Raw genomic sequence first — 13,539 nt, 5'->3', positions numbered from 1 at the left:
ATAATTTTAAATACCTCTATCGAGTCCCCCCTCAACCTTCTATGCTTCAAATAATAAAGACCTAACTTGTTCAACCTTTCTCTGTAACTCAGGTGCTGAAACCCAGGCAACATTCTAGTAAATCTTCTCTGTACTCTCTCTATTTTGTTGACTTCCTTCCTATAATTCGGTGACCAGAACTGTACACAATACTCCAAATTTGGCCTTACCAATGCCTTGTACAATTTTAACATTACATCCTAACTCCTATACTCAATGCTCTGATTTATAAAGGCTAGCATACCAAAAGCTTTCTTCACCACCCTATCCACATGAGATTCCACCTTCAGGGAACTATGCACCATTATTCCTAGATCCCTCTGTTCTACTGCATTCTTCAATGCCCTACCATTTACCATGTATGTCTTATTTTGATTAGTCCACTTACAGGCAGTGGCGGGAATTGGATTCCCGAATGCTGATCACTGGGGCTCTAAACCAATTGCACTAACCACTGCACTACTGTGACACCCTAACTGGATGGGCTGGATGGCCTACTTTGGCTCCTGTGCTGTAATTTGGTTGAAATGACTCTGAGCATCTATCGGGCATGATACCTCCGAGTTAGTTTGTCCACTGCAACATAACTACACCAAAAAGGAATCAAATAGCCGCCAGACTCACGCACATGTGGCCTCGATGCGCATTGCTCCCCTGCGATTGTAGCTTCTTCCTGCTCGGTACTGCACCACCTGGCCCACTCCATTGGACGCAGGGACGGGAGCAAAGGCAGCTCTGTGTGGGGAAATGACTTGAGAAATTAGAATTGGGCTCACTGTACAATACAGCTCCCCCAACAAGCAAGCATCTCAGAATCATAAAGTCACGTCAATAATAACCATTCACTGCGTGTAATCCCCCATAGCCGAGGTCACGTTTCTGGGGTTACTTTGTGCTTACTGTTGAAATTATTGGGATCAAGGTGTGCTATGTATTCAGAGCCGTACACACCATGTTCAGGGGGAGCTCAGCAGCTCAGGCAGCACCTGTGGATGGGAATAAACAGTCAGTGTATTGGGCCGAGACCCTTCATCGGGACAGAAAAGGTCGTGGGAAGAAGTCAGATGAAAAAGGTGTGGGGAGGGGAGGATGAAGTACAAGGTGGCAGGTGAAAGGTGAAACCAGGAGGGAGAGGGGTGAGGTAAAGAGCTGGGAAGTTGATTAGTGAACTGGAGAAGGGGGAATCTGATAGGAGGGGACAGAAGACCATGGAAGAAAGGGAAGGGGGAGGAGCACCAGAGGGAGGTGATGGGCAGGTAAGAAGAGAAGGTGTAAGAGGGAAACGGGAATGGGGCATGGTGAAGGGAGGAGGGGGCAGTTACCAGAAGTTTGAGAAATTGATGTTCATGCCATTAGGTTGGAGGCTACCCAGGTGGAATATAAGGTGTTCTTCCTCCAACCTGAGTGCAGCCTCATCGCGACAGTAGAGGAAACCATGGACTGACATGTTGGAATAGGAATGGGATGTAGAATTGAAATGGGTGGGCACAGGGAATCCCACTTTTTGTGGCGGACAAAGCGAAGGTGCTCGGCGAAGCGGTCTCCCAATCTCCATCGGGTCTCACCGATATACAGGAGGCCACCCCAGGAGCACCAGGCACAGTAGATAACCCCACAGACTCACAGGTGAAGTGTCACCTCACCTGGAGGGACTGTTTGAGGATTTGAGTGGTAGTGAGGGAGGAGGTGTAAGGACAGTGTAGTTTGCAAGGATAAGTGCCAGGAGGGAGATCAGTGGGGAGGGACAAATAGTCAAGGGAGTTGTGTAGGGAGCAATTCATACAGAAAACAGGAAGTGTAGAGGAAGGAAAGATGTGCTTGGTGTTAAGATCCAGTTGGAGATAGTGCCAGTTGCAGAGAATTATGGGCTGGTGGGGTGGTAGGTGAGGACAAGGAACCCTATCCCTGGTAGGGTGGCAGGAGGATGAGGTGAAGGCAGATGTGCACGCAATGGAAGAGAAACAGGTGAGGGCAGCATTGATGGTGAAGGAAGGGAAGCCCCTTTCTTTGAAAAAGGAGGACATTTCAATTGCTCGGGAATGAAAAGTCTCATCCTGAGAGCAGATACAGTGGAGGTAGAGCAACTGAGAAAAGGGAATTGCATTTTTACAAGTGACAGGGAGGGAAAAGGTATAGTCAAGATAGCTGGGAGAGTCAGTGGGTTTATAAAATATATCAATAGATAGACGGTCTCCAGAGATGGAGACACACAAAGGGGAGAGAGGTGTTAGAAATGGACCAAGTAAATTTGAGGGCAGGGTGAAAGTTGGAGGCAAAGTTGATGAAATTGATGAGCTCAGCATGGGTGCAGGAAGCAGCACCAATGCAGTCATCGATGTAGCATAGGAAGAGTTGGGGAGCAATGCTGGTGTAGGCTTGGAACATAGACTGCTCCACATATCCAATGAAAAGGCAGGCATAGCTGGGACCTGTACGAGTGCCCATGGCTGCACCTTTGGTTTGAAGGAAGTGAGAGAAGCTGAAGCTGAAGGAGAAATTGTTGAGGGCGAGGACCAGTTCCACCAGATGGGGGAGAGTGGTGGTAATGGTGGTGCTGCTGGAGGGGAACTGGTTGGGTGTGGAGTCCAGAAAAAAACGGAGAGCTTCGAGGCCATCCTGGTGGGGAAAGGAGGTGTATAGGGACTGGACGTCCATAGTGAAATGAAGATGATCAGGGCCAGTCATTGAAGAGATCGAGGTTAAGAATGAGAATCAGGACTGGATTTATTATCACTGACTAAAATGATGTGAAAATCACTGTGTTGCAACTACAGAGTAGTACAAAGACATAAAAATACTATAAATTACAAAAATAAATAAACAGTAAAACAGAAGTACTGTCAGGGTAGTGTTCATAGGTCCATGGACGGTTCAGAAATCTGACGGCCGAGGGGAAGAAGCTGAGTGACATGAGAATGATTGCAAGGGCAGGTTTCTCATACAGAGGGTGGTAGTGGGTGTATGCAACGAACTGCCAGAGGAGGTTGGAGGAGAAAATAGAAGTACATTTAAAAAGCATTTGAGCAGATACCCGGATAGGAAGGGGATATGGGCCAAACTTAGACAAATGGGAGCAGCTTAGCTGGGAATATTGGTCAGCGTGACCCAGTTGAGTCAAAAGGTCGGTTTCTATACTGCATGCTTCTATGAATCTAAGACTGCAAATCAGCTGATTCAGAGCTGAGTCAACAAGGTGTGTTCTAAAGAATATTTTCAAAGAAGGTAGGTGGGCAAAGAGAGAAAGGAAGCCCCTATATTCAGAGTCTGTGTCCTCTGATCTTAGGCTTTCCTACCACAGGAAGCATCCTCTCCACATCCACTGTATCAAAGCCCTTCACCATTCGATAGCTTTCAGTGAAGTCACCCCTCATTCTTCTGAATTCCAGTGGATACAGGTCCAGAGCCAGAGTTTATTCCTGATCACCATCATCAGAAGGATTAAGATCCAGTCACAATGACCCACTCACCCAAACTGCAGCTCCTTTTTCCGGATGTGGTAGACAACAAGGAGCACACTGATTAAAGTTATGACTGCGCACAGGATGCCAATGATCAAAGGTGCCCATGAGATCCGTGTCCTTTGATTCCTGGACTCTAAAAGGTACAAGTCATGAATAACAGGGTTAAGCCCCCGAGGCATTGGGCTCAGCAGCTCGCAGCACACATTGCAATGGAGGTAACAAGTGGGAGATGCTCGTCGGAGGGCCAGTGGTGACTGACGGAGAGCTGTTGATGCACACCTTGGGATCCAAGCCCATAGCTCCCTAGAAGTGTCGACTACACAGGTTGATGGGTTGCTAAAGAAGGCAGACGGCATGCTTGTCTTTATTAGTCAAGGCGTTGCCTTCAAGAGTCAGGGAGTTAAGCTGCAGCTTTATAGAACATTAGTTAGTCCGCTGCTGGAGTATTGCATTCAGTTCTGATCACCCCGTTATAGGAAGGACGTGGGGGTTCGGAGAGGGGGCAGAAGACATTTACCAGGATGCTGCCTGGGTTAGAGGGCAGGTGCCATAGGGAGAGGTTGGATAAACTAGAGATGTTCTATTCTTGATGTTAAGCCTACCTCCTGGCACCTTTTTAGTGTCATTTGGACCTCATTAACTATATTTCCCACTTCAACATTATTTTAGCCAAAGCACTATTGTTAATTAAACACTCACAACATGCTGGAGGAACTCAGCAGGTCTGGCAGCATCTGTGGAAATGATCAGTCAATGTTTCAGGCCGGAAACCTTCGTCAGGACAGAAGAGGGAAGGGGACAGGGGCTCTATAAAGAAGGTAGGGGGAGGGTGGGAAGGAGAAGGGTGGTAGGTTCCAGATGAAAAACCACTAAGGGGAAAGATCAAGGGGTGGGGGAGGGGAACTCAAATTGGAGGAGCAACACGTCATATACCGTCTGGGTAGTCTCCAGCCCCTTGGTATGAACATAGAATTCTCCAACTGGTAATTCCCTCCCCCTCCCTTCCCCTATCCCTATGTCACTCTGCCCCCTCCCCCAGCTGCCTATCACCTCCCTCATGGTTCCACCTCCTTCTACTACCCATTGTGTTTTCCCCTACTCCTTCTTCATCTTTCCTGCCTATCACCTCCCTGCTTCCCCTCCCCAACTCCTTTATCTTTCCCCTTACGGGTTTTTCACCAGGAACCTACCAGCCTTCTCCTTCCCACCCTCCCCACACCTTCTTTATAGGGCCCCTGTCCCCTCCCTCTTCAGTCCCGATGAAGGGTTCCGGCCCGAAACGTCGGCTGATCGTTTCCACGGATGCTGCCCGACCTGCTGAGTTCCTCCAGCATGTTGTGAGTGTTGCTTTGATCCCAGCATCTGCAGAGTATTTTGTGTTTACTATTGTTAATTAGACAGGACCTTAACAAATCCATGCTGGCTTTTTCTAATTTATGTACATTGTCCAGATGACTTCATCCAAATTACACTGACCAGTCTGTAATCGCTAGGTATATCTTTAAACCCTCTGTTTTGAATGACAATGTAAATTTTGCAACTTTCCAGTTCTTAACCACCGCCCCAGGTTTTCTCTGGAGTGCTGAAGGAAAACCTGACAGAAGTTCATAAGGTTATGACAGGCAGAGATAGAGTAGACACTCAGTATCTTTTTCTCCCCAGGGTTGAGATGCCTAACTCTAGAGGGCACACATTTCAGGTAAGAGGGGGGTAAATTCAAAGGAGACGTGCAGGACAGGATTTTTACTGCTAGGGGTGAAAGCAGATGCAAATGCAAACATGGCACTAAGTCTGTTAGGCACATGGATGAGCAGAGAATGGAGAGATATGGATATTGTGCAGACAGAAGGGAATGGCTTACTTTGGCATTTAGTTACAGTTTAATTAGTTTGGTACAACACTGTGGACTGAAGAGGCATTTCCTGTGCTCTATGTTGCCAATGGTCTGGTTTATAGTGATAAGAATAATGACGTCAGCAAACCTTCAACATTAACACAATGGCTCACAGTTGACATGCACCATTACCAGTGGTCTGCCAGGTTGCTACACAGCACTCCAACGGCCCCGTTACAGTCACAAACTTCAGTTGCCTCCAATATAACTGTAGTGTCATTACCCACTTGGAACTGAAGCTGGGCCTAGGAGGGTGGCTGGGGAGAAGGGACTGGCTGTCAGAGATCCAATCGGGGCATCATCCTCCGTCCCAACATCATATATTTGCTCTCTCCAGCTCTCAATGTCTTTTCCGACTGGAGATTTAGCCACTTACTTCTTAATTTTGGCCTCCAAGCCCTCTGTGGTACCAAATTCCACATATTCCCCACTTTCACCTCCATCAGTGCCTTAACCCTTTTTCTGGGACCCACCATGTCTCAATCTGGGGCGGTGTTTAAGAACTGGAAAGTTGCAAAAGTTACCGTCATTCAAAAAAGAGGGTTTAAAGATATACCTAGTGATTACAGACTGGTCAGCGTAATTTGGATGAAGTCACCTGGACAATGTAGATAAATTAGAAAAAGCTAGCATGGATTTGTCAAGGTCCTGTTAATTAACAATAGTGCTTTGGCTAAAATAATGTTGAAGTGGGAAATATAGTTAATGAGGTCCAAGTGACATTAAAAAGGTGCCAGAAGGTAGGCTTAACATCAAGAATAAAGGTCAGGTAGTGCAAGGGGAAGTAGCAGTTTGCACTGGAAATGTGCTAAGTTACAGGAAGTAGTAGCAACGAGAGGGATATTTTTGGAACGAATACCATTGTTTATGATGGAGTTCCTCAGGGAATGCCAGGGTAGCTGCTCTGCCTAATTTACATCAATGGCTTGGACCTAGGTCCACAGTGTACAACTCCAGCTGTGCAGATGCCACCAAGTTGGCAGGGGATGGGGCCAATCAGAATATTCCTTCAACAAACCCGTACAGATGTGAAAGACCCTACTTTGCTGCACAATAAATGTGAAGGAGGGTTGAGATGTTTAACATAAACATTTTATGAGGGGTGATTGATAAGTTCGTGGCCTAAGGTAGAAGGAGTCAATTTTAGAAAACCTAGCACAAATGTCCCCTCCTACATTTACACACTTAGTCCAGCGGTCGTGGAGCGTACGGATCTTGGACCTCCAGTAAGTGTCCACAGCAGGGGTGATTGATAAGTTTGTGGCCTAAGGTAGAAGGAGATTTGTTATACAGCTCTCGTTACATGCACGTGCAGTTCAACTCTGAGTGATTATGCAGAAAGTTTGAAGTTAATAACTCATCGACTTTTACCTTAGGCCACTAACTTATCAATCACCCCTGATGAGTTACTAACTTCAAACTTTCTGCATAATCACTCAAAAAGTTGAATTGTACATGCATGTAACGAGAGCTGTATAACCCATCTCCTTCTACCTTAGGCCATGAACTTATCAATCACCCTTGCTGTGGACACTTTCTGGAGGTCCAAGATCCGTATGCTCCACAACCGCTGGACTAAGTGTGTAAATGTAGGAGGGGACTATGTTGAAAAATAAATGTGCTAGGTTTTCTAAAATTGACTCCTTCTACCTTAGGCCACAAACTTATCAATCACCTCTCATAGTGACCGGTCCTAACTTCTCTGTGCTTATCACAGTCCAGCAGCCTTATCCAAACAGGAGAGAGGGGGGTTTTCTTTACCTTGCTCCTGGCCTAAGAAAAGCACTGGTTCACTCCACGGGCCCCTGCCGCCTGCAGTCCGTGCACACACCCGAAACGAATGCTTCCCGGACGGATCAAAGCGGCGTAGGATAGCTTGGGTTCCCACATTGACTGGGATCTCCTGCAAAGAAATACACAACTTCTCATTATACCAACGCAAAAGGTGCAAGCACACAATTTCTAACCACAGCAGCGGATTCAGAAAGCTCCTTGACAATGCTAGTCTGAAAAGCCTCCACATGGAGCAGAGTGCCCTGACACAGCCTTTAATTATCACATACAGACCTCATCTCTTCACCACAGTGCCTCACATGACTGGCCAGCTCACTGCATTTTACAGTCTCCCTGGAAACTGTTACTGGTATGATTCACAAAACCTTGCAAAAACATTTTAGTTCTCAAAGGGTCTCTTATTCTTGATTGATGTTGCAAACAATGCAACCACTTTTCTGTGTTCTCCTGCCATGGGCAAACTGTTTAATCCAGGCTTGGCGTTAGAGAAGTGTTAGTGAGTGATAGAGGGAAATGGCGTTTCTGTTGAACACACATCAGAAGGAAGTTAGCCACCAAATGGATTTACAGGCTAAACCAGGAGATTGTATCACCATCTTCAAAACTGCTGCAGTTTTAGTTAGCAACACTAGCTGTGAATTCTGATCTTTTAATCCCAATTATTGTTGGATGCCAAGTTACATAAATACAAACCAGATCAGAATGGATGTTATTTACACAGGAAATAAGCAAAAAAGGACTTATTGGACAGTAAACAAGGATGGGATGCAAAGGGAGGTTGCTGGGAAACCTGGAGGACTGGCTTGGAAATGGTGCAGATTGCACATTCATTTAAAATAGAAGAAAAGGGACAGTTTCCTGTTCAGTCACATGATCCAAGGCTTGATTTTGTAATGCTTAGGTAGAGCTGTAACGGGCGTAGAGAAGATTCATGAAAGTGCAAGGCTTGAGGCAAAAGCAGATGCCAGATGGCGTCGGGCTTTTTTTCTCTGGAATATATGGAGTTGAGGGATGACTTTATTGAGGTTTATAAAATCATGAGGGGCAGAGATAACTCGGATAGTCAGTCTTTTTCTCAGGGTAGCAGAGTCTAAAACCAGACAACAAAGATTTAAGGTGAGAGGGGAGAGATTTAATGGGGACCAGGGGAAAAAGTTTTCACACAGGGAGTGGTGGGTAAATGGAACGAACTGTGGTAGGTACAATGAGAATATCTGAAAGACGTTTTAGCAAAAACATGAATAGTAAAAGCAGGGATGTGGGCCAAGTGCAGGCAAACAAATCTCGCTTGGATAGCCGTCCTGGTCAGCAGGGATGAGCCGGGCCGAACAGCCTGTTTCCATACTTTGCCACTCTATGAGAGGGTACAGAAACTCCGACAAAGTCCGACAGAGTCTGACACTCTATGAGAAGTACAGAAACTCTGAGAGTCCGACAGAGTCTGACACTCTATGAGAGAGTACAGAAACTCCAACAGATTCCGACACTCTATGAGAGGTACAGAAACTCAGACAGAGTCTGACAGAGTTTGACACTCTATGAGAGGGTACAGAAACTCTGACAGAGTCCGACACTCTATGAGAGGTACAGAAACTCCAACAGAGTCCGACACTCTATGAGAGGTACAGAAACTCTGACAGAGTCTGACAGAGTCCGACACTCTATGAGAGGTACAGAAACTCCAACAGAGTCTGACACTCTATGAGAGGTACAGAAACTCTGACAGAGTCTGACACTCTATGAGAGGGTACAGAAACTCTGACAGAGTTTGACACTCTATGAGAGGGTACAGAAACTCTGACAGAGTCTGACAGAGTCCGACACTCTATGAGAGGTACAGAAACTCCAACAGAGTCTGACACTCTATGAGAGGTACAGAAACTCTGACAGAGTCTGACACTCTATGAGAGGTACAGAAACTCCGACAGAGTCTGACACTCTATGAGAGGTACAGAAACTCTGACAGAGTCTGACAGAGTCAGACACCCTATGAGAGGTACAGAAACTCCAACAGAGTCTGACACTCTATGAGAGGTACAGAAACTCCAACAGAGTCTGACACTCTATGAGAGGTACAGAAACTCTGACAGAGTCTGACACTCTATGAGAGGTACAGAAACTCCGACAGAGTCTGACACTCTATGAGAGGTACAGAAACTCCGACAGAGTCTGACACTCTATGAGAGGTACAGAAACTCTGAGAGTCCGACAGAGTCAGACACCCTATGAGAGGTACAGAAACTCCGACAGAGTCCGACACTCTATGAGAGGTACAGAAACTCTGACAGAGTCTGACACTCTATGAGAGGTACAGAAACTCTGAGAGTCCGACAGAGTCAGACACCCTATGAGAGGTACAGAAACTCCGACAGAGTCCGACACTCTATGAGAGGTACAGAAACTCTGACAGAGTCTGTTTCTGAGGACTGTTGATAACTTGAATAATTGTGTAAGTCAGAAATGAACAGATATACAGGAGTACAGTAGATACAGGAGAGGGATGAGAGACTGTCAGCTGCTTTCACTGCCTCAAGGAGTGAGCAAGTGAGTGTATTCAGTGCACCCAGTGCTCCCTAGGCTTGGGGGCAGCATCTTTCTGTGTTGGGGAAGGTGGGGTGGGGAGAAGGCACAATTGAAATGCCCTGTTTGCACACAGCAGAAGATGCCTACAACCCTGCAGCAGCTGACAAATCCATTCTGGCCGCCTTTCAAACACTTGGATGTACATAAGTGAGGTCTTCATAACACCCTGAAGACCTCGGCAGTACAGTGGCGGAGTCAGTAGAGCCACTGCCACACGCTCCGGTTACCCAGGTTCAACCCTGACCTCGGGTGATGTCTGTGCGGAGTTTGCACGTTCGTCCTGCGACAGCGCGCATCTCTTCCAGATGCTCCAGTTTCGTCCCACATCCTAGAAATTCTGGGTTTATTAGGTTAACCGGCCACTGAACTGTAAGTGGACTGTAGTGTGTAGGGGAGTGGTAGATCTCGGGGAAGAGGAAAGCTGATGAGAATATAGGGTAAATAAATGCAATGGAAGAGGATTAGTGTAAAAATGGGTGGTTCTTGGTCAGCATGGACTCTATTAATTAGGGTTATATGCTCTGGATGTCAGGATGGAGATACGTCTCTATCACAGGAGGTGTAAGGTGCTCCTTCCCTCCACTAGCCTGTAGGTCACCCTCGGGCAAGGTGCAGCACTTGCTTAGCCCCCTGATCAGGGTCACATGAATTCAAAGACACAGATGATAGCTAGTGATACGAGCAATTGGTGCACATCACAAGTCCTGGTCATGCAACCACAGATGCCAGGTAGACAATCTCTGAAGGGTATTGATAATGGCTGGGGTCACCCAACCTTGTAAAGACACTGCCCAGAAGAAGGCAATGGCAAAATGAGTTGGAATAAAGGGAGCCTTTTCTGGTTGGCTGCCGGTGACTAGTAGCATTCCACAGGGGTCAGTGTTGGGACTGATTCTTTTTACATTATATCTTAATGCTATTGATGATGGAATTGATGACTTTATTGCAAAGTTTGCAGACGGTACGAAGATAGGTGGACGGGCAGGTAGTTTTGAGGAAGTACAGAGGCTACAGAAGGACATAAACAGATTAGAGAATGGGCAAAAAAGTGGCAGATGGAATACAGTGTTGGGAAGTGTATGGTAAAAGAAATGAAAGGGTTGACTATTTTCTAAATGGAGAGAAAATACAAAAAAAAAACTGAGGTGCAAAGGGACTTGGGAGTCCTTGGGCAGGATTCCCTACAGGTTAATTTGCAGGTTGAGTCTGTGGTGACAAAGGCAAATGCGATGTTAGTATTCATTTCAAAACGACTAGAATATAAAAGCAAGTCGGTAATGTTGAGCTTCTATAAAGCACTGGTGAGACCTCATTTGGAGTATTGTGAGCAGTTTTGGGTCCCTTTATCTTAGAAACTGGAGAGAGTTCAAAGGAGATTCACAAAAATTATTCTAGGATTGAATGGCTTATCATATTAAGAGTGTTTGATGGCTCTGGGCCTGTATTCACTAGAATTAAGAATGAGAAGTGACCTAATTGAAACCTATTGAATGATGAAAAGCCTTGATAGAGTAGATGTGGAGGATGTTTCCTACGGTGGGGGAGTCTAAGACCAGTGGACACAGCCTCAGAATGGGAAGGGGGTTCTTTTAGAGTGGAGATGAGGAGGAATGTCTTTGGCCAGAAAGTGGTGAATTTGTGGAATTCGTTGCCAAGTCTTTATGTATATTTAAGGCAGAGGTTGATGAATTCTTAATAGGTCAAGACATGAAGGGAGACCAGGGGTGGTGAGGAGCAAGAGATTGCGACTGAGAGGAAGAATGGATCAGCCATAATGAAATGGCAGAGCAGACTTGATGGGCCAAATGGCCTAATTCTGCTTCTGTATCTTATGGTCTTATTTCTGTAGAAAAAATTGCCAAGAACAATCACGGTCGTGGATAAGAGCACGATTGTCTACATCATACAATGCAGTACATAAGAATGAATGAATGCATTAAAATTTAAAAGAGTGAGAAGGGATCTCATAGGAACCCTCAAAATTCCCACAGGACCGGACAGCCTAGAGGCTTCCAGTGGTTGGGACATTCAAGACCAGGGATTGCAGGGTTATCATTTAGATATGAGATTGAAACAAATTTCCTCTCCCGGACAATATTAAATCTCTGAAGTTCTTTACCACAGAAAGCAATTCCAGGCAAATCAGGTTTTGATCATCCTGCTACAGGAAAAATGCAACTGAGCTGGAAAGAGTGCAGAAGAGATTTCAGAGGATGTTGATGGGACTTAAGGAACTGAACTATGGAGGGTGGTTGTGCAAATCAGGACTTTATTCATGAGGGATGATATCATAGAGGCATTTAAAATCATGAAGGGTATAGAAAGGATGAATATGTGCAATCTCTTTCCTGGGTTTGGGGAACCAAAAGCTGGAGGATTTAGGTTTTTAGGTGAGAGGGAAAAAATTTATTAGGAACCTGAGGGTTAACTCTTTTCCCCAGAGGGTGGTGTGCACATGGAACAAGCTGCCAGTGGAAGTGGTTGAGACAGGTACACTAACAGCATTTAAAAAACCATTGGACAGGTATGTGGGTAGGAAAGAGTTAAAGGGATATGACCACTCACGGGCAAACGGTAACAGTTTAGAAGAGAGTCACCAGGTACTCGTCCAGCCAAAGGGACTGCCCCATGCTGCATTGCTCGATGACTCTGTAACCAAGGAGGATTTAGATATTTTTCTAAGGCCTTGAGCAAGCAAGGGATGTGGTAAGGAAACTGGATCAGGCTATCGACTTTGGAGTTCACGTTAAATGACAGAACAAGCTTGATGGGTTGAATGGCCTACTCTGGCCCTTACTTCCCTCTGGTTCGAACGCTGTATGTCCAGCAACTACTCACAGGGCACTGAAAGACATCTTTTAAAACTGTGCACCCGCCCCCCCCCCCCCCCAGTAGCATTCACAATATACTTGGAATATATGCAAAATGGAGCATGAATGTTCCAGTCTCTCAAATCCCTCCCAGATCACGTTTATTACAGGCTGCAGTTTCTGTAATTCACCCCATCGACGCAGCCCCACTCTTTCCACATCCAAATGATGAGAGACTTCAACGACAAAATGCCCTTCCTAACCCCTACGTGTAGTGAGCAGCAACAGAAGGGGCATTACAGGCGACGTTAGGCAGACAGTCCCCACACAGAAACACTGTCTACTTTCAGCAGCACAGCAGAGAGAAACTTTCATCTGCTCACACCGAGCAGATCTAAAGCATGACCTTTCATCACACTATGTGCCTACACTTTGAAATGGTTAACGGACTGGGACTCCTCTCTGTATAAGTCGTTGATTGGTCTGTATGAGACAGAGCTTTGACAAAAGCAACAAAAGCAGGAGAAAGTCATCTGGCCCCTCACACCAGCTCCAACTTTTAATAAGCTCATGTGGACTATTTACTTCAGCACCACGTCCCTGCACAAACTTAAACCTTGATTCCTGTAGTATCTTAAAAATTTTCAATCCCCATCTTTCAATATACTCAGCAACTAAGTATTCACAGTCCTCTAGGGTCATCATCATCTTCATCATCAACATTATTATCATTATCGTCACCATCACTATCTTCATTATCATCATCATCACCATCATAATCATCGTCATTATCATCATTATGTTCTGTGTTGTATGAATGGACGATCATGGTTTCATGACCATGATTATTATTGGCAATTTTTTCTATGGAAGTGGTTTGCCATTGTGTTCTTCTGGGCAGTATCTTCACAAGACAGGTGACACCAGCATTATTAATACTCTTCAGAGATTGTCTCTC

The 13,539-nt window shown here is 45.7% G+C and overlaps 1 protein-coding gene across 1 annotated transcript in view; it reads right to left on the bottom strand.

Annotated features, from left to right (window-relative positions):
* tyro3 (TYRO3 protein tyrosine kinase) overlaps positions 1–13,539 on the bottom strand; it is a 110,311-nt gene that overhangs the window by 44,640 nt on the left and 52,132 nt on the right. The window contains exons 9-11 of the mRNA XM_063052919.1: positions 7,156–7,297; positions 3,507–3,633; positions 668–774 (exon numbers count right to left, since the gene is read on the bottom strand). Of these exons, the coding sequence (XP_062908989.1) occupies positions 668–774; positions 3,507–3,633; positions 7,156–7,297 (376 nt within the window). The remainder of the gene's footprint in view (positions 1–667; positions 775–3,506; positions 3,634–7,155; positions 7,298–13,539) is intronic.

This window comes from Mobula hypostoma, chromosome 1 (genome assembly GCF_963921235.1).
Source record: "Mobula hypostoma chromosome 1, sMobHyp1.1, whole genome shotgun sequence".
NCBI classification, from domain to species: Eukaryota; Metazoa; Chordata; class Chondrichthyes; order Myliobatiformes; family Myliobatidae; genus Mobula; species Mobula hypostoma.
The sequence above is the reverse complement of the archived record's forward strand: the minus strand, read 5'-3'. Positions and strand labels throughout refer to the sequence as shown.